This window comes from Melanerpes formicivorus, unplaced genomic scaffold, assembly GCF_026170545.1.
Source record: "Melanerpes formicivorus ecotype bairdi unplaced genomic scaffold, bMelFor1.0.p_v2 SCAF_105, whole genome shotgun sequence".
Lineage (NCBI taxonomy): Eukaryota > Metazoa > Chordata > Aves > Piciformes > Picidae > Melanerpes > Melanerpes formicivorus.
Window position 1 is genome coordinate 1714913 of NW_027142457.1, and position 19435 is coordinate 1734347.

General features: G+C 47.3%; 1 protein-coding gene across 1 annotated transcript; it reads right to left on the bottom strand.

Annotated features, from left to right (window-relative positions):
- Nucleotides 1-4626: 4626 nt before the first annotated feature.
- Nucleotides 4627-19397, bottom strand: SDR16C5 (short chain dehydrogenase/reductase family 16C member 5). The gene is made up of 7 exons (XM_068166733.1): nucleotides 19242-19397; nucleotides 15309-15652; nucleotides 11332-11463; nucleotides 9969-10068; nucleotides 8691-8835; nucleotides 7716-7841; nucleotides 4627-6252 (listed from the first exon to the last, which is right to left on the bottom strand). The coding sequence occupies exons 2-7, from the start codon at nucleotides 15627-15629 to the stop codon at nucleotides 6159-6161; spliced, it is 918 nt and encodes a 305-aa protein (XP_068022834.1). The 5' UTR covers nucleotides 15630-15652; nucleotides 19242-19397; the 3' UTR covers nucleotides 4627-6158.
- Between the last annotated feature and the right edge of the window lie 38 nt (nucleotides 19398-19435).

The window sequence follows — 19435 nt, forward strand, 5'->3', positions numbered from 1 at the left end:
CTTCTGGGGTGGGAGAAAAACTGAAAACTGCATGGAGGCATTGCCAGGCTCTGCATCCCCATGGGACTGCACCTGTCCAACCACCTGCTAGGCAGGAAAGCGTGGAGAACCTGTTGTCACTGTGGGGTGAGTCTCAAAGGCCTCCACAAGCACAGGCTGAGAGACACAAAACAATGCCAGCTTACCACAACGATTGTAAAGTATTGATCAAAGAGCCTCTTGGACTCTCAGCATTGGTACCTTCTTCCCCATATAGATATAGAGTCACAGACTGCACTGAGTTGGAAAGGACTGTCCAAAGGTCATCTTGTCCAAACCTCTGTACTCAGCAGGGACACCCCCAACTTTATCAGGCTGCACAGGGCCACACTGGGTCTGATCTTGAATGTCTATAGGGATGGAGCCTCAACCACATCCCTGGGCAACCTGTGCCAGTATTTCACCACTCTCATTGTGAAGAACTTCCTCCAGATGCCCTACCTAAATGTGCTCAGCTTCAGCTTCAAACCATTGCCCCTCATCTTATCACTCCAAGCCCTTCTCAACAGTCCCTCCCCAGCCTTCCTCTAGGTCCCCTGCAGATACTGAAATGCAGCCCTAAAGTGTCCCAGGAGCTTTCTCTTCCCCAGGCTGCACAATTCCCAACTCAGTCACAGTCAAAGTGAAGCTGTGTATAAGGCAGCTGCCTGCTCTCCCCACAGCAGCACCAGCTGCCCCACTGACAAGCATTGTGAGAAGATGCTCTCCAGGTGTCTGCTGTGAACCTTGGTAGAGAACCAGCATGCATTTGGCTCTCCACCAGCTGTGGGACAGATTTGTGCTGCTTAATCTAACCAGCAATAGTTCCTCAAGTGCCTGGAATTTGGAGGAAGCAGTCACAGCTACTTTGGCTGCCCACCATCAGGAGGACAGAGTTCAGTAAGGACCAAGGTACAAACTAAGTTTTCTCTACAATGGGCAATTGTTTTGCTGGATGATGTTTATTATGGCTTTTGTTGTGTGGCTTAAAGCACATCTTCAGCTCTCCCTCATCCCCTGTGGAGAGCAGTGGTATCATGGTTCCTGCTCAGCTGGCTGGGCTTTCCCAACAGGTATTTTCTATCATCTTTGTCAGGGTCTTCCAAGCCCAAATCCCCCTGCAAAGTGGTGACTGCACAACAGTGGTTAAATTCTCAGCCACGCAGGACTGAGAAACCAGCGACAAAAAGCAAACAGCGCAGCAAAGCCAGGGGGAGTTTGTCACCTGGCAGGCTCCAGTTAAATGAACAAGTGTAATTCCATCAATCCTTATCTTTGGAACAAATTTGATTACCATTTTTGTGAGGGAAGGTCCAAGGAGGTGGCAGAATCCCAGCAGGAGCCAGGTTTGGTCACAGCCATGCTCTCAAACAAGCCTTCAGAATTAGTCTTGTGACAAGCAGGTCGAGAAACAGACAGGAGAGTTACTCAGAGGCATTCCTCAACTCATTTTTTTCCCCCCAGGAAGATCCCACATCTTTAATATTAAACAATATTCCATTGTCTGGAACAGCAGACATTGGACCTGATGCTCTTTGAGATTCTTACACCCAGAGGTAATGTTCCAACACATCACCACGTGCAGAGAAACAACTGCAGGGGCACACACCCCCACACCTGGAAGCGGCATGGAGCGCTCTGTGCTCTAGTCCCATCCTCAGTGGAAAGGCACTGCCAAGCTGTGTGCTTAGCAGCATGGCAGCACGCAAACCTTCGAGCCAAAGGAGTCTGATCAGCACTGTACTGACTGGTTTGCCTTTTTCAATGCCTTTCTTCCTCAATTCATTTTCAAGCCATCAGCCATTTTAGCGCTGGAAGCCTCCAGCCTAGCAAAGCTAAACTAAATCCCATTCTGGTCCCTTCGCTCTGGAGTTAAGCACGAGGTCTGTGTAGGGAAGTTGGCAAGGGAAGATTTTGGGAACTCACCAGAGACTTGCTTTTGTTAAGAGAGACCTTCTTTCCTAAGGGGTTAGACTCCCATTACAATGATGCAGTTTGCTACTTGTCTGAAAAGCAGTAAGATAACAGCAGCAATTTATAGCAGCCCTTGCTCCACGCAGACAAAATACAAAGGTTCTTCATATTTTCCATCCAAGTCTCCTTTCAGTCCAACTTGGGAGTGGTAACAGGATGAGAGCCAAGGAATTTCCAGAAATCTTGAAGTGCTAGTAAGTCATTACTGACACGGTGCCACGAATATTTGGTTGATGAAAGTTAGATGCAGGACCATTCTGCCCCTGATTAGCAGACAGTACCAAGGCAGAGGTAAAGAAAAGGAGATGCAGGCATCAAAACACGGGCCTCAAGAAGGGCTTAGGTTGGAAAGGACTTCAGAGATCATCTCCTCCAACCTCCCTGCCATGGGCAGGGACACCTCTCAACTAGGCTTTGTTGCTCAAGGTCTCATCCAGTCTGGCCTCGAACACCTCCAGGGAAGGGGCATCCACAGCCTCCCTGGGCAACCTGTTCCACAGTCTCACCACCCTCATGTTGAAGAGCTTCTTCCTAAGATGCAGTGTAAACCTCCTCTCCCTCAGCTTCAAACCATTCCACCTTCTCCTATTGCTAGACACCCTTGTGAAATGCATCCCAACACAAGTCCAAGCTTCTTGCTTGCTTACACTGTGGGCAAAGCAGCAGCAGTAGAAGAAGGGTTGTCACTTCCCCAGTTAGGAACAAACCCTTCAGCACTGACATCAACAGATCATTTTTGAGCTGCCACCTTTTCTGACCCCCTTCCTCACCTCAAGTTGTCCTTCATTTATGTTTTCATTTAGCTGGTTTAGATCTATAGGTGTTAAAATGTTATTTAAAGTATTTGTAGGTGGATAAAACTCTGGAGACCATTCCAAGCCTTCCACGTCAGATTTCATGGCACACACAGGTGTAAAGCTCTGGTGGATGCAGGACTTCCTTGGTTACCACAGAAGCTAATGGTTTACATGTTGGAATGTTAAGCACAGGCACTGTAGAGTTCTTCAGGGTGATTTCTGGACTGCAAATATCAAGTGCTTCAAAATAGTTCATTCATGCTTGGCTTTGTAAAGGTGGAATTTGTTGTTCTACTACAACTCCTCCCAAATCCTCAGCCAAGGAATAGTGTGACCCCTGAATCTCTCTCCTGGCTTCTTCCCTTGATCTCTGTGTACTTTTAGGGTTCCTTTCTGGATGTTAAGAGACACTGTTAAAGAAGAAAAAAAAACTCCTCAAACTACCACTGACTTGGGTGGAGAACAGGGGTGGGCAGTGCTGGGACATCTTTGGGGCTTTATCTGTTGTGATGCAAAAAGCCACCAAGCATCTGTATACAAGAGAGCACAGGAAAGGCCTCCACTGTGAAAACAGTGCACATGAAAAATCAAAGAAGGGGTTGGGTTGGAAGGGACCTCCAAAGATCATCCAGTCCAGCCCCTCTGCAGTCAGCAGGGACATCTTCCACTAGATCTGGCTGCTCAGAGCCTTGTTGAGCCCGATAATGAGTGTCTCCAGGGATGGGGCCTCAACCACCTCCCTGAGCAGTGTGCCACCACCCTCATGGTGCAGAGCTTGCTCCTAACATCCAATCTCAATCTGCTCTGCTCTCCTTTCAAACCATTGTCCCTCATCCTGTCACTGCAGGCCTTTGCAAACAGTCCCTCTGCAGCCTTCTTGTAGCCCTCTTCAGGTACTGGAAGGCTGTGAGTAGGTCTCCTTGGAGCCTTCTCTTCTGCAGGCTGAACACCCCCAGCTCCCTCAGCCTGTCCTCACAGGAGAGATTCTCTCTGTATTTAGTTTTTTTTCAGAACACAATAATGGCAAAGAGGCCAGGCTTGGGGCTGGGTGAATGAAAACCCAACCTGTGAACGTGCCAGCACCTCATTACTTTGTGTTCTTCACGTGCAGGGTGCTACCCCAGGGACTGCTTGCTCCTTTTAAAGGGATTATTTAATCCAGGAGGGAAGGCATTGCACAGACAAGTCACTACATGGCCTTGGACGCAAGGCTGGAGCCTGCTATGACAAATCAAACTGCTAGAACTAGTTAAAGAGACTTTGAAGAGGGAGTGGAGCTGGAAGCTGTCCTGTCTGCCTCAGGAAGTACATGTTGCTTCTTCACTCACAACAGCTCTGCCTGTAAAAGGAGGTGGATCAGAGTCCAAACAAAACATTATTGTACTTTACCTACATGGATGCACATATCTACATATAGACATACACCTACCTCCCACTGGATTCTGTATTGTCCCTAACCCTCTGCTGATCCTCATAACAAAACACCTTGTTTGAGGCTTCAAGACATGGCACTCATCTACCCCTTATTTAGCTCAGGAAATTGTCTGAAACAGTAGAAACAGGCCCAGCCTTCAAGAATCCTGTGGCCCAAAAGGCTATCTTCTAGTACATCCCATAAGGACACCACCTGCAAATTAATTCCTCATCAACAGTATCACCAATCTCTATCTTCCCCCCTTCTCTTGCATCTCTCCTTGTGCTTAGAGGACTCCCCTTTGAACTGGTGAATCAAACTTCTTCAATCTCTCCTCCAGCTTCTTCCAAGGTGGTTTTCCACTTTGGAATCTGTGGGTAAACTTCAGATTGTATGGAGAAAGGAAATGAAGGTAGTCTCTAGGCCATTATGAAAGATATACTTTATTAAAAGTCACCTTTTCCCCCATACAGCCCTTCAATTGACTGCATGCTCTTGCATCTCAGGCTTAGTGTGCAAGTGTTACAACTGCCAGTAGTGCAACAGGAGACAGGCTCAGCCAGCATGTACATAAGTGACATACATTTAATGCACAATCTTCCTTTTTCTTGTGTTGGATTTACCAAAACTCAAGAGACTTTCATTTTTCTAGGTGGCCACTGTTTGAAGGGCAAGGCCTGCTCATCATCTGTCCAAAAGAAACAGACAGGACTAAGATTAAAGGGAAATTAGAGCGAGTCTCTGTAGACACAAGGAAACCTGATGTCCACCTCAGAAGCAAAACAGAATGCTATGGCTGTAATCATAGAATCAACAAGGTTAGAAGAGACCTCAAAGATCACCAAGTCCAAGCTGTCACCCAAGACCTCATGACACTAAACCATGGCACCAAGCGCCACATCCAGTCCCCTCTTGAACACCTCCAGGGATGGTGACTCCACCACCTCCCTAGGCAGCACATTCTAATGGCTAACAACTCTCTCTGGGAAGAACTTTCTCCTCACCTCCAGCCTGAACTTCCCCTGACACAGCTTCAGACTGTGTCCCCTTATAGAATCATCATGATCCCATCCACCCCAGTCCTGTCATGCCTTTCTGAAATAATCCCAGCAGGAGACCTGACTGCAAAATACAACACCTTGGCTTTTTGGTAGGTCACTGTCTTGCTTGGCAGGCAAGATGCCCAACAGCCCACTTAAGACTGGCAGTCTTATGGTTTATAGTCACAAGTTTATTCTGCACAGGAGGAGAACATTTCAAATTGCTCTTAAAATACTTAGAAAATACAAAGATTTCTACTACAAATGTTGTATTAGTAGCTTTTTACAATAAATTAGACAAAAAGATTAGCAGCACAGAGAGATAATTTACATTCATGGCTAGCAGTGAGTCCCAAGATCACCATCTCCAAAACCTGATGTGTTTCATTGGTTTTGCACCAACACAGCAAGTATTTCCACTTCACAAGACTTCCATTTGTACAGACTGACTCCAATTTGGTGTTTGTGGAGTTCCCCAGCTTCCCAGGGAATGGCACCAGCAGTGCAGCCCTTCCCTCATGGTTCAGTGAATGGCAGGGAGAAGTCAGGTCCCTGAGAGGCCTTCCTAGCTCTCTGACACACACATGTGATTCCTTGATCCCTTCCCCACAAGCTGCCCATTAAGTTTGTGATGCAGGCTCATATTTAAGGCACTGCAACAGACATAACCAAAAGGAACTTATGTCAATTAATGTATTTCCATGATAAGGTGAAAACAGTCCATTGGATTAATTAAAATAATAGTTTGAGTGAAAGCTGTTGAGTAAGAGCCAATTAAAAAAGCGCTTGCATTAAAACCCTGCTACTGACAAGTGAGGCATGGGGAATTTGCAGCTGCTGGAGAAGCAGATGTCTCCCACCACCACTTTTAACAAGGTCCACTTCAAAGCTGTTGGTCTCTGGGTTCTGCACGTTTCAGTCATCCTTGGCTCGACCTTTGAAGGCATCCATTGAACTCGTGACTCCAAAATACTCTGCGAGGAGAGCAGAAGCTTTCACTGGTAGCAACCTGCAAGTAGGGGAGTTAAGGAGAGGGAGAAAGAAACAAGCAAACAAAAAAAAACCAAGAAAAGAGACATCAGAAGAGTTGTGCAGTTCTACCACAGAATTAGTTTTACCTGGCTAACACTGGCAAAGAGAGCACATTGTCTGCAGTGCCACTGCTCCCCTCAAAATATCCACTACACTCATCTGGCAGCTGGGGTTACTAGATCAACCTCCTAGTCTGGCTTGCAACAGGATCAAAAGCACTCTGATGATGATCTGGATGAGGGCACTGAGTCGATCATCGGTAAATTTGCTGACGACACCAAGCTGGGGGCAAGAGTTGATCTGCTGGAGGATAGAGAGGCTCTGCAGAGAGACCTCAACAGGCTGGACAGATGGGCAGAGTCCAACGGCATGAGATTTAACACATCCAAGTGCCGGGTTCTGCACATCAGCCACAACAACCCCATGCAGTGCTACAGGCTGGGGTCAGAGTGGCTGGAGAGCAGCCAGGCAGAGAGGGACCTGGGGGTGCTGATCAATGGTAGGCTGAACATGAGCCTGCAGTGTGCCCAGGTGGCCAGGAGGGCCAATGGCATCCTGGCCTGCATCAGGAACAGTGTGGCCAGCAGGAGCAGGGAGGTCATTCTGCCCCTGTACACTGCACTGGTTAGGCCACACCTCGAGTTCTGTGTCCAGTTCTGGGCCCCTCAGTTTAGGAAGGAGGTTGACTTGCTGGAGTGTGTCCAGAGAAGGGCAACAAAGTTGGTGAGGGGTTTGGAACACAAGCCCTATGAGGAGAGGCTGAGGGAGCTGGGGCTGCCTAGCCTGGAGAAGAGGAGACTCAGGGGTGACCTTATTGCTGTCTACAACTACCTGAAGGGGGAGTGTAGACAGGCAGAGGTTGGTCTCTTCTCCCATGCAACCAGCACCAGAACAAGAGGACACAGTCTCAGGCTGCACCAGGGGAGGTTTAGGTTGGATGTTAGGAAGAAGTTCTACACAGAGAGAGTGATTGCCCATTGGAATTATTGGGCTGCCTGGGGAGGTGGTGGAGTCACCATCACTGGAGGTGTTCAGGAGGAGACTTGATGGGGTGCTTGGTGCCATGGGTTAGTTGATTAGGTGGGTTGGATGGGTTGATGGGTTGGACACGATGATCTTGAAGGTCTCTTCCAACCTGGTTTATTCTATTCTATTCTAATGCTGGGGTAAGAGACCAGATATGCAGTTTCTGAGGAGCAGGCCTGGTCTCTACAGCCCACAGTAAAACTGCACTCCACTCAATTCAGCAAGCCACAGTGAAGACATTTCTGTGCTCCAAGGGTAGACTGAACCCTTAGAAACTAACAAAAAGAAACCCAAAATACTCCAGAGACATGCAGAACCCAGTGAAACTTCCCACCAACAGGTAGAAGCTTGGTTTGCACTTTTAGTCAAGGCCAGAGCTGAAACATCCCTGGGCAGAGGAGAGGCAGAACTTACGCTTTCAGAGCTACTGAGATACGAACAGCGCGCGGCAGCATCAGAACTTCCTGGTCCTGCCGAATTGCTGTCACTATCTTCTCAGCCACATACTCTGGCTCCAGCAAGGGAAGCAAAGTTGGCCACCTGGAAGAGAAGACATTCCTCAGGTTTACATTTTCCTCAAAGCAGTTTCCTCTTTGCAGTTATTCAACTAAAAGAAGAAATAACCACAGCCACTCCTGCGAACAACAGACCCTTCGTCAGGTTGGGAAGTGAACAGCCATCAGTCTTTTCCCTCTTTAAGACATAGTTAAGCCACATCAGGGTTTTACTCAGCCCTCAGATTTTGTCATTATCCAAGCATACTGAGCAAAATTATGCCTCTGATTTCAGGTGACAGGAAGCTTCGAAAGCAGAGATGGCAACTGCAGCATTTGGCCTCTGCAGAGGGAAGGATGCTGATTGTATTTCAGGTTTCAGCTTAAGTGAACAATAAACCTGAGAGGAGGTTGTAGTGCACTGGGGATTGGTCTCCTGTCCCTAGTGACAAGTGACAGGATGGGAAGAAATGGCCTCAAGTTGCAGGAGGGCAGATTTAGTTTGGATATCAGAACAAAACTTCACTGAAAGGGTTCTCAAACACTGGAACAGGCTTTCCAGGGAGGTGGTTGAATCCCATCCCTGGAGGTGTTCAAAAGACGCAGAGATGTGGTGCTGACGGACCTGGCTTAGACCCAGATTTGGTAGAGACAGACAATGGCTGGATTCAGTGATCTGAAAGATCTTTTCCTCCAGAAAGGTTTGTGATTCTATCATTCTGAAGTACCCAGGGCTTTGCCATTTTGTCACTGGACAGCACCCTTAACACCCATCAGAGGCCTTGAAAATAACACAGGCAAAGAACAGCCCTAGCTTGTGACTTTCATAAAGGAAACTAGAGCACAAAGCATGCTAAATGTGCAAGCTGCATAAATACCTCACCAGTTCACTCACTTGGATTGACAGCCTTCAAACATTCCTGTGTTTATGTAGAAAGGACACACAATTGTGGTTTTGACACCACTGCTCCCCATAGCTTTCATCTCTATGGCAATCGACTCTGCAAAGCCAACTGCTGCAAACTTGCTTGCACAGTAATCTGTAAAACAAATAAAACTTGAATTGCAGTTGAACATTTTCACTTACTAATTGAACTCTATTAAACAGGTTCAGTGAGTCCTAGCACTGACCATGTGCACAGAGAGAAGGAGCAGCTTGTACAGAGGAGAGGGACAAAGCTGTACCTCAGGGTTTTCACACAGCGCACAGCAGCAGCACTGCAGAAGTGATACACACACAGTACCTGCAGGAAATGACTGTCCAGTAATAAACCACTTTACAACAGAGCAGGAACTGTTTGCAGGATTAGGCTGCTAATAAAAATTGGTCTTTGATGTCATTCACTCCTTCACTCTCCCCTCCAAGTTAACTCTTCTAGCCTGACAGACAGAGGGGTCTCTCATCACATCCCCACGACCACCTTTCCACTCTACACAAAACCCCAGCAAACAAAATCATCTTTTCAATCCAGACCATCTTTCAACCTGTGCACCAGCTTCTTATGCATCAAACTCAGGCTTTCAAGTCTTCCTAATATGGTTTCAGTGTCAAACTTGGTTTGTATTCCTTATCACTGCCTTGAAGTCAGAGTTGCTCTCCTGCTCTGCCACCTTATTTCATTTTCCTTTGCATCCATTTTCCACAAATTCCTTCTGAGTTTGCCCTAATCTCAACATTTCCTTTCCACCTCTGTGCAGGTCCTGTTGAATGCATAGCTGAGAGACAGAGAATGCAAAAGGAGAGATTACACCTCTGCCTCTGCACCACATCTGCATTTTAGTAGTGCTTGGAGTCAGGCAGACCTGTACAGGACTCTGCTTAGCTTAAGAACATGCTTAAAGAAATAATAAAAAAGCATAAAAGAGAGACTTCTTCCCCACCAAGCACCTGCAGGTCAACTTTAACAACACTGAAGTTGTTTCCAGAGTTCTGCATGGCTTCTAGACCCTCTGCCTTGGCAGCAAAACCTGGTTTACAGCACTGCAGAGCACCCGGAACACTCTTTGGGAAGCAGTGGTCTGTTTAAGGGCAGCTGGTTTGAAGAGTAGGACCATTTGCTTCACCTATAGGCAAAGGCCCACAGACTCAATACTAGGAAATTTTTTCCTGAGTACTAATGGCAGAGTTTAAACAAAACTATTGCCCAGATGAGCAGCAGCTTTACCACCCTACCTGCAAGACGATTGGTTCCAACCAGTCCTGCAGCACTTGCAATACTAACCAAGTGTCCGTGGTTAGAGGCTATCATTGCTGGCAGGAAGGCTTTGTAAGTCTGCAAGGTAAGTCAGAGTTGCAATGAAACATTTCTACTAAGCTAGGTGCTGTTTGTAAAGAAATTCTCCCTATAGATTAAGTTAGGCTTTCCCCCCTCTTAGAGTTCCAATGACAAGCTCTCTTTAACTGCTAAGCTGGGGCTTCCCAGGCCCCATCAGTAGCAGTCTCCTCCACACCAAAGAGAGAAGGTAACTTGCTGAAAGCTGAAGACACAGCTTCAGCTAGTTGCTAAGCTTCTTCCAGCACTGCAGTGTTCCAAATGCTAAGTAAATGCTGACTGCAAAGTTTGTAAAAGGGCAAGAGCTTGGAACTTTACAGCTTCCTCCCATTAAACTCATTTCATCTTTGTGACTACATTTATGAAGAAAGTGAAGCATGTTTTAATATCCCCTTTGCAGCTCTTTGATAGGAACACCAGATAGGTGACCTGCCTTCCCTGGAAGGAGGAAAAAGCACATTAAGTTACTCATTTTGGACAAAGGCCTCACTTAAGAGCACTGTCTGAACACGTGGTATTTGTTACTGAAGTCATCATAACCACAAAACAGAACTGAACACTTCTGTTACCACAGCAGCAGCTTTCAGGCTGGGCCTGCTTCATGTACATAAGAATTGAGGGATCCATAGATTGGTGTAGGGTGGAAGATATCTTGAGGATCATCTAGTTCCAAGCCCTCTGCTATGGGCAAGAACACCTCTCACCAGCCCAGGCTGCTCAAGGCCTTGTCCAACCTGGCCTTGAACACCTCCAGGGAGGGGCCATCCACAACCTCCCTGTGCAACCTGTTCCAGTGTCTCACCACCCTCACTATAAAGAATTTCTTCCTAATCTCCAGTCTAAATCTGCCCTCCTCAAGCTTCAATCCTTTCCCCCCCCCCCCCATTCTATTACTACAAGCCCTTGTAAAAAGTCCCTTCCAAGGGACTTTTTCATAGGCCACCTTCAAGTACTGGAAGGTTGCTATAAGGTCTTCCCTAGCTTCAGAACTTAGCAGATAGTAAATTTCAGTTCTTAAAAGCATTTATAAATATGAAGCATTTTGCTTCCAGCTACCTGCTCCAGAGGTTCCCTGAGGATCCATTCCTCCACCCTTTATTTATTTTACAGGCTCCCAGGCCTGCAAACTAATTTCTTGTCTCATTTCTGACTGAACCAACAAGGAGCTCACATCCTCAGGTTATTGCCCTCAGGTCCAAAAGGCAAAATTAACACCTCAAATGTGTCAAAAGGATGTTTTGGTGTGTGCATGCAAGGTATTACCCAGAAGTGTGCCATTATGTTCACTTCCATGGTTTTTTCCACAAGTGAATCTGGAGAATCCATGAACCTCTTCCCAGTGACAATGCCAGCGTTGTTGATTAGGATGGTAACGTCACCAACTTCTTTTTTAACCTAAAACAAAGCCCCTTGAGATATCAGGCAATAAATACAGAACCAGGCTTTCCAAGTTTCATACAGGAAAACTGAAGAAATAGAAGTCTTGCACATTTCAACTAATTTGAGCTTAGCATGGACCCAAAGAACTCAGCTTCTCACACACACTCTCATTCAATGCCTTTTTAGAGCTGAGAACCAGATTTTTGGGGGGGTGTATGGAGCCTAACACCTTCACATAGAATAGACTAGACCAGGTTGGAAGAGACCTTCAAGATCATGTCCAACCCATTAACCAATCCAACCCACCTAAACAACTAACCCATGGCACCAAGCACCCCATCAAGTCTCCTCCTGAACACCTCCAATGATGGTGACTCCATCACCTCCCCAGGCAGCCCATTCCAATGGGCAATCACTCTCTCTATATAGAACTTCTTCCTAACATCCAGCCTGAACCTCCCCTGGTGCAGCCTGAGACTGTGTCCTCTTGTTCTGGTACTGGCTGCCTGGGAGGAGAGACCAACCTCTGCCTGTCTACAACCTCCCTTCAGGCAGTTGCAGAGAGCAATAAGGTCACCCCTGAGTCTCCTACTCTTCAGGCTAAGCAGCCCCAGCTCCCTCAGCCTCTCCTCACAGGGCTGTGTTGCAAACCCCTCACCAACTTTGTTGCCCTTCTCTGGACACGCTCCAACAAGTCAACCTCCTTCCTAAACTGAGGGGCCCAGAACTGGACACAGGACTCGAGGTGTGGCCTAACCAGTGCAGTGTACAGGAGCAGAATGACCTCCCTGCTCCTGCTGGCCACACTGTTCCTGATGCAGGCCAGGATGCCATTGGCCCTCTTGGCTGCCTGGGCACACTGCAGGCTCATGTTCAGCCTAGGCTTCTGCTTTAGCACCTCTGGTTGTTGCTGCAACAGTTCCTGCAAGTCTCTACTGCAAAAAAACTTTAACTAACACAACAACTGATGTGCTACACTAAACCCATCTTACAGCCCATGAGAAGGTCTTGTCTGTAGGGCCATTTCTGTGCCATGAGGTGAGGCACAGCAGACAGATCCTCAGACAACTTCACCAGAATCAGGTACAAATCCATCCAAGGGCTGCAATATCCAGGCCTTCCCTGCATTACACTCAAACCCTCCTGTTTTCCACAGAGGGACTTGAGCACAGCAGCAGTGCTGCCATACAGCTCTAAGGCTGAAGCCAGCCTGCACAGTACTTGAGCCTCTTGACTTGAGTCTCTCTCCTGTTGGTAGTGTTAACTGCTTGCATCCCAACAGTCCAGGGATTCACCTCTCCCACTGCACAAGGCAGCATCTACCTAGTAGCATCTTAAAATGTCAAGATTCTTCAGGCCATTTTCCACATGTTCCTCTCCTCCTGACTGCAACCATTAAACACCATCCTGTCTTGCACACACACCAGGCCAGACTTTCCCTGCAGTTTTCCCAGAATTGGGCAAACTGTCTCTTTTGATAAGAGGTACTCCTCCTATGCATAAGCAGTGAAAAAGACCACCTGCAAAACAGATTTCCTCCTGACAACCTTGATTTATTCAAGCAACATAACATCAGGAAATGAAGATGTAAAAACAAAACCCAACCTTTTGCTGAGATAAGTCTCATTCAGACAACCTGAAAGTTAAGTCTCATTCAGACAACCTGAAAGTTAAGTCTCATTCAGACAACCTGAAAGTTAAGTCTCATTCAGACAACCTGAAAGTTAAGTCTCATTCAGACAACCTGAAAGTTAAGTCTCATTCAGACAACCTGAAAGTTAAGTCTCATTCAGACAACCTGAAAGTTAAGTCTCATTCAGACAACCTGAAAGTTAAGTCTCATTCAGACAACCTGAAAGTTAAGTCTCATTCAGACAACCTGAAAGTTAAGTCTCATTCAGACAACCTGAAAGTTAAGTCTCATTCAGACAACCTGAAAGTTAAGTCTCATTCAGACAACCTGAAAGAAGACCTTTTTCTAAAGCCCTAGATTCTTAAATCTTAGCTAAACTCCAGGGAGGAAGCAGGAGCTCAGAGGAGGACACATTCCTGTCAGGGTTGGGTACTTCTGGAAGAGGGACACTAGAAAGAAATTGGAAGTTATAGCCCATTAGAGCCAAAAGCTGGCCTTCATCCTGGGAACAAGGACACTATGTGCAGGCCTTTTAGGTTGTCTTCCTACTGAAGAGATGTTAACCTGGTCTCCCTGTGTGGCTGATCAAGTATCAGAAAGCAGGTATTTAAGGTTCACATACATCTCATTTTGGCTTTGAGACTGTTTTACTGAGCACATTTTCAACCATGCCCTACCTGTGTGGATTTTGTTCACTAGAATCTTGCACAACTCCAAGTCATTGTGTGAGGCTGAGTCACCAACAGGGGGAAAAAACCCAAACCTGGAACGGTATGGCCTCACCTTGCAAAAGCTGATGCTGAGCACTATGAGCCAAAGCCTAGTACTCTGCACTGCATGAACAGCAGCACCAGGCACCGATAAGGAAGGTCTTTTGTCACTAACAAGGTTGGGAAAGTTGTCAGCAGGGCATGACTTTTCTGAAACAGTGGCAGGTATTTTCTTGCATGTAGATCAGCAGGAGGATTATTAGTGGGTCAGCCATTAGGGAACCTTTGGCAGAAGACTACTACACACCAAGACCCTCTTTACCACTTCTCTCCTGGCTACCTCTGTTTTTTTCATGCCTAACCTGTCACACACATCCACACCCTCTTCTCTTGTTTATATCTGGCCAGGAGGGCTCTGCACTGCTCCATGGGCCTGAAGTGCTAGCCCTTGAATTTTCAGAACTCAAGGTTAGTTTCCCTCTTCTTCATTCCAGTGTCCTTCACACTGCAATACTCCCTCCTCCTCCACACCTCCCAGTTCAGAGAGAAGCAGTTACAGGCTTGGAGTGAGACACGCTCTGTGGGGAGCAGCAGATGTGCAACTCAACTACTGTGAGTGAGCTGCAAGGAGGCCAGAGGATGATCAGCACTTCCAGAATACAAACTCAACAGCACCAGCCTCTGACAAGCTGCAAGAGATGCAGAAGCTTCACTGACCATAAGTTTGTTCTAAATCATTTTTGCACAGACAGAAAAATGCAGAAGGCCAGAGCTCCCCAGGCAGCACCAAAGGACCAAAACATTAATTTCAGCCAGCAGATGTTCCTGAAGACAGCTGAACTTCTCTTTTAATAAGAATTCATCCTCAGGCAAGCCCTTGCTGTGGAAACTTTCTGGTCCAACAGTTAAGTTTAGCAACGTTTAAGGCAAATGGGAACAGGTTGTTATAATGGAAACTGTTAAGCAACTTTAGCTTTTGGCAATTCTATTAGCCTGCCTAAAATATCTGACCACATGCTCTATTTACAAAGCTCTTCAGAAAGGAAAGTAGACCTCAAGATACATTTCTTAGCTCTGATAAAGCCAGTCTGCAAAAAAAACCAAAACCCAATAAAATAATCTCTTCACAGCCATGGAATGATCTGACAGTAGCCTAAGCAGTGAATTCTTTTGACAATGCATGGTCTTCAGGGTTTACTTCTGGTCAAAGGCGGCCAGAACTTGAAAGAAGGCTTCAGCTTCAATACAGTGATATTCTGCACTTCACCAGTAAGTCCTTGCTCAGTGCCTGAATGAGTGAGAAGCTACCCAGTTGAAATCTGCTACTGAGAGTCAGCTCTTTTCAAAGGAGGGGAGGTCTGCAAGGCAACCCTGAACACCGGTGTTCTTGAAACAAGCAGCGTGCACGATAAATTAAAGACAACTTGAATCTCTTCCTTTGAGGTCACTAAAACATCACACACACATGCACTCACTCACCTCAGTACAGTGTCAAACCAACAAAAAAGATACTTTACCTGATCAGCTACCTTGTAGATGTCCTGCCTTTTGCTGCAGTCACAGACGTAACGGTGCACTCTCCCTGCTCCATTTCGTTTCACCAGTTTACCTGTCTCCTTCAGCCCCTCTTCATTAATGTCCCACAGAACCAGCGTGGCTCCCAGGCTGGCAAACTTCAAAGCTAACAGTCTCCCAATGCCACTTCCAGCCCCTGTTATTAACACAATTTCACCACTGACATTCTTCTTCCTTTTAGGCACAATGGAGAACACCAGTGACTCCAGCAAGTAGTAAAAAAGAAGTCCAATGACTTGGAATGTTTTCAGGAGGAAGTTCATCTTGAGGCTATCTCTGCAGACACCTGGCAAAAGAAAATGTTTACCAGAGAGAATAAACCTCAAGAGAGAGAAAATGCAAACACTGATATTTAAAAAAAATCAAAAAGCATTTTTAGATCCATTCTAAAGATTTTCTCTAGCCTGCTTCTGAGTATGGCTTAAAATACATAGAGGCTGACACCTGCACATCTGACACACTGTCCTGTTTCTCTGTCATGTCCAGACTGCTCCTAGAATCATAGAATCATTAAGGTTGGTTCCTACTCCCCTCTAGAACGCAGCACAAAATTGATTTACCATTTGGCAGAGGCAGGAAACATCTGCCCTGATCTGCTTTGGAAATTCCCACCCCAAACACCAGGGGTTTGCAGCTCTGCTCTGACAGAATGTGGACTCAGACTACAACCAAAAAAAAAGTGAAAGTTGCCTGTAAGCATCTTAAGCAGAATTGCATGGCCATTACAAATCAAAACTTATGGCTTGATCAAACAGCTTCAGAGGTCATGAGCTAGTGTTTTAGGTCAGAGGAGGGCCATGATCAGAGGGCTGCAGCACCTCTCCTGTGAAGACAGGCTGAAAGAATTTGGACTGTTAGAATAAACCAGGTTGGAAAAAGACCTTTGAGATTATCGAGTCCAACCTATCATCCAACACTAATCAACTAAACCATGGCACCAAGCACCCCATCCAGTCTCTTCCTAAACACCTCCAGGGATGGTGACTCTACCACCTCCCTGGGCAGCACATTCCAATGGGGCAATCACTCTTTCTATGAAGAACTTCTTCCTAACATCCAGCCTAAACCTTCCCTGGTGCAGCTTGAGACTGTGTCCTCTTGTTCTGGTGCTGTTTGCCTGGGAGAAGAGACCAACCCCCACCTGGCTACAACCTCCCTTCAGGTAGTTGTAGACAGCAATGAGGTCTGCCCTGAGCCTCCTCTTCTCCAGGCTAAGCAACCTCAGCTCCCTCAGCCTCTCCTCACAGGGCTTGTGCTTGTTCATCCTGGAGAAGAGAAGGCTCCAGGAAGACCTTAAAGCAGCCTTCCAGTACTTGAAGGAGACCTACAGGAAGGCTGGGGAAGGACTGTTTAGAAGGGTTTGTAGTGACAGGATGAAGGGCAGTGGTTTTAAACTGGAGTAGGGCAGATTTAGGCTGGACATCAGGAGGAAATTCTTTACAATCAGAGTGGCAAAGTAAAACACTGGCACAGGCTGCCAAGAGATGTGGTTGAGGCCCTGTCCCTACAGACCTTCAAGATCAGACTTGATATAACTCTCTGCAGCCTGATCTAGTTGGAGGTGTCCCTGCTGTCTGCAGGGGTTTGGACAAGATGACCTTTGGAGTGTTCCTTCCAACCCAGTGAAATCTGTGAAACTTTTAGGACCACAACTGTTCTGCTTTGTAGGCACTCCCTGTCATCAGGAAAGCACATGGTGACCAAGTCACAGTTTCAACCCTGCTGAAAAAACTGCCAGCACTGGGAGCTTCAGAATACACCAGGCTTATGAATCTCCCAAACACACAAGGTCTGTAACTGGCTCTCACTACCAGTACTGCTTTGGAGAAGCTGCTTTTGCAGAGGAACATGCTGCTGAGGCAGCGCACTGCAAGGCTGGTGCCTCTCTTCACTTTGCTTCCCTGCATTAAGCAAGTGGGCTCAAATCACACCAACAAGTGAAAAAAACACACCCTTGGGTCAGGGCAGGTTTTAATCTTTGACTAACTGCAGTATACAAGATCAGTATCTTCCTTATCAGCTCAAGGTAGAAGATGCTGGTGCTTACACTCCAACCTTCAGCACAACATGCCCAGTCAGTTTGATCACATCTCTTGGCTAACGCTGCTATCTGTGTGCACAGGTGATGGTGTCTGCAAGGTGCCAGCATACTGAGAGCATTACCACTCTGAGCAAAGTTCACAAGATCCAGCATGTGGACAGACACGTGCTCCCGTGAGCCTCATGTTTGAGACACAGGAAACAAGGCCAGCCCTGAAGAGGGATCTGACAGCAAGCCACCGCAGACAGTTTTCTGACAGCAAGATTGGGACAGCTCAAAAGTAGTGCAACAACAGAAAAACTTGTGTCAAAAGCATAATGGGTAAGGAACTAAGTTCCTCTTTCTGAAGAGGAGGCCTAGGGTGAATGTTTTCTGTCCTTCATTCCCTTTAAAAGGAGTCAAAACATACAGCAGAGGCTCAGGCACAGACAAAAGGCAGTAACGGCAGTGAGAAACGGCAGGAAGAGCAAACAGCACAGGGACACTTCTGGAGTAAACATTGACATCTCCTGCAGTAGGCTCTCATAGCTACAGAGCTCCTACAGGTATAAACAAACCCAGGGTAATACAGGAAAGGGGTTAAATGTTACACATTAAAAACCCAGGAAGTTTTTGGAAGCACAAGTTCTTTGCTGGGTCTAAACCAGACACAACAAACCTTTCAGATAAATGCTGTTGCTGAATTTAACTTGGTTACACTAACTTAATGCACCCAACTGGCATGAAAGGAGACTGGCAACTCTGGAATAGATAAGGATGTTGCAGTTAATCCCCATGGGGAAAAACCAAACCAAAAAACCCCAAACCAACCAAGCAAGGCAACTGCCTTTGAAATGAAATAAACAATTTAACCTAAACCCAGTTTGAAATTTATGTCAGCAGTTCATTAAGTAATTACATATTAGGCTTATACAGGACAGAAGCACATTAGATCTTAGAGAAGTTCTGCCTTTCTCTTAGAGAAGTGGAGTTATTTCAGGCATGGAGACCACAGGAAACTTTGTTAGAACACCAACTCCACATCCTTCAATGAGACACTTAATTTCCACTGACAAGTCTCTCACCAAACTCAGCTCTGACTGGGCCAAGAGTCCTCTGTTCCCAGTGGCTAATTAGCACCGGCATCAATACTGCCAATTACAGCAGCTAGAGTACCCAAGGCTATCCAGCCAACACATTTGGTTGATTTGGGCTCCCCAAATAAAAGCGAGCAAAAATCTGTCTACAGATGTACCTTTGACGTGCAAAATATCTCAGACCCCTTCTGATGCCAGGTTTTGGGGTTTAATACGCCCACACCCACAGTGTGGCTATCAAAGGTTTCACGATAACTAGTCGGGCAGATTTCAAGGACAGACTTTGTCAGCACAATTCTGCCCCCAGCCCAGCGGATCCCGCAGCCTGTCAGTGCCCAGGGAACACAAGGGCAGGGCTGAGGCTGGCACCAGAAGCACAAGACACCTCTGCTCGCCAAAGGGATTAGAGCTCGATCACACAACCAGCCGAGCAGTCTGGCAAGCACGAATTTGCTCATTTCACCCAGAGGGCTGCGACTCCCCCGAAACATAGCGGTGCTGCAGCTCGGGCAGCGCAAGGAGCGCGGTGCAGCGCTACCTTCCTCACCACTGCAAGCCTCTCTCGGCTGCACCCCGGCCGGCCCCCAGCGCGCCTCATTCCAACCCCCCAGGCCGTTTCCAGCCGCGGACACCCGCTCACCGCCCTCTCCCCGGCGCAGCCTCCCCGGGACCCCGTCCCCACAGCAGGGGCGAGAGGAAGCGGCTGCAGGCAGCACAGTACTCCGCTCCCCGTCCCGTCCCCCCCTGCCCGTGGGTACCGTGAGGGCCGGGCGAAAGGAGCCAGCGGGCACCTCCGTCTGCCCAGCGACGGGCGGCGGCTCCGGAGCGGGCGACAGAAAGCAGGCCGAAAGGAAGAGGGAGCAGACCGGGTACAGCCTTTATGTCGGCACAGCCCGGCCCGGGGCCGACCGGATGCCCGGGGGCGGAGCGGAAGGGCTCCGGGCTCCGGGCT

Bases quoted from the DNA above. Each gene is read 5' to 3' on its own strand.
- SDR16C5 (XM_068166733.1), bottom strand. From the start codon at position 15,629: ATGAACTTCCTCCTGAAAACATTCCAAGTCATTGGACTTCTTTTTTAC. The intron at 8,836-9,968 runs GTAGGGTGGTAA...TTTGTTTTACAG, and splicing joins TGGAACCAATCGTCTTGCAG to ATTACTGTGCAAGCAAGTTT. The intron at 6,253-7,715 runs GTAAGTTCTGCC...CCCTACTTGCAG, and splicing joins ATCTCAGTAGCTCTGAAAGC to GTTGCTACCAGTGAAAGCTT.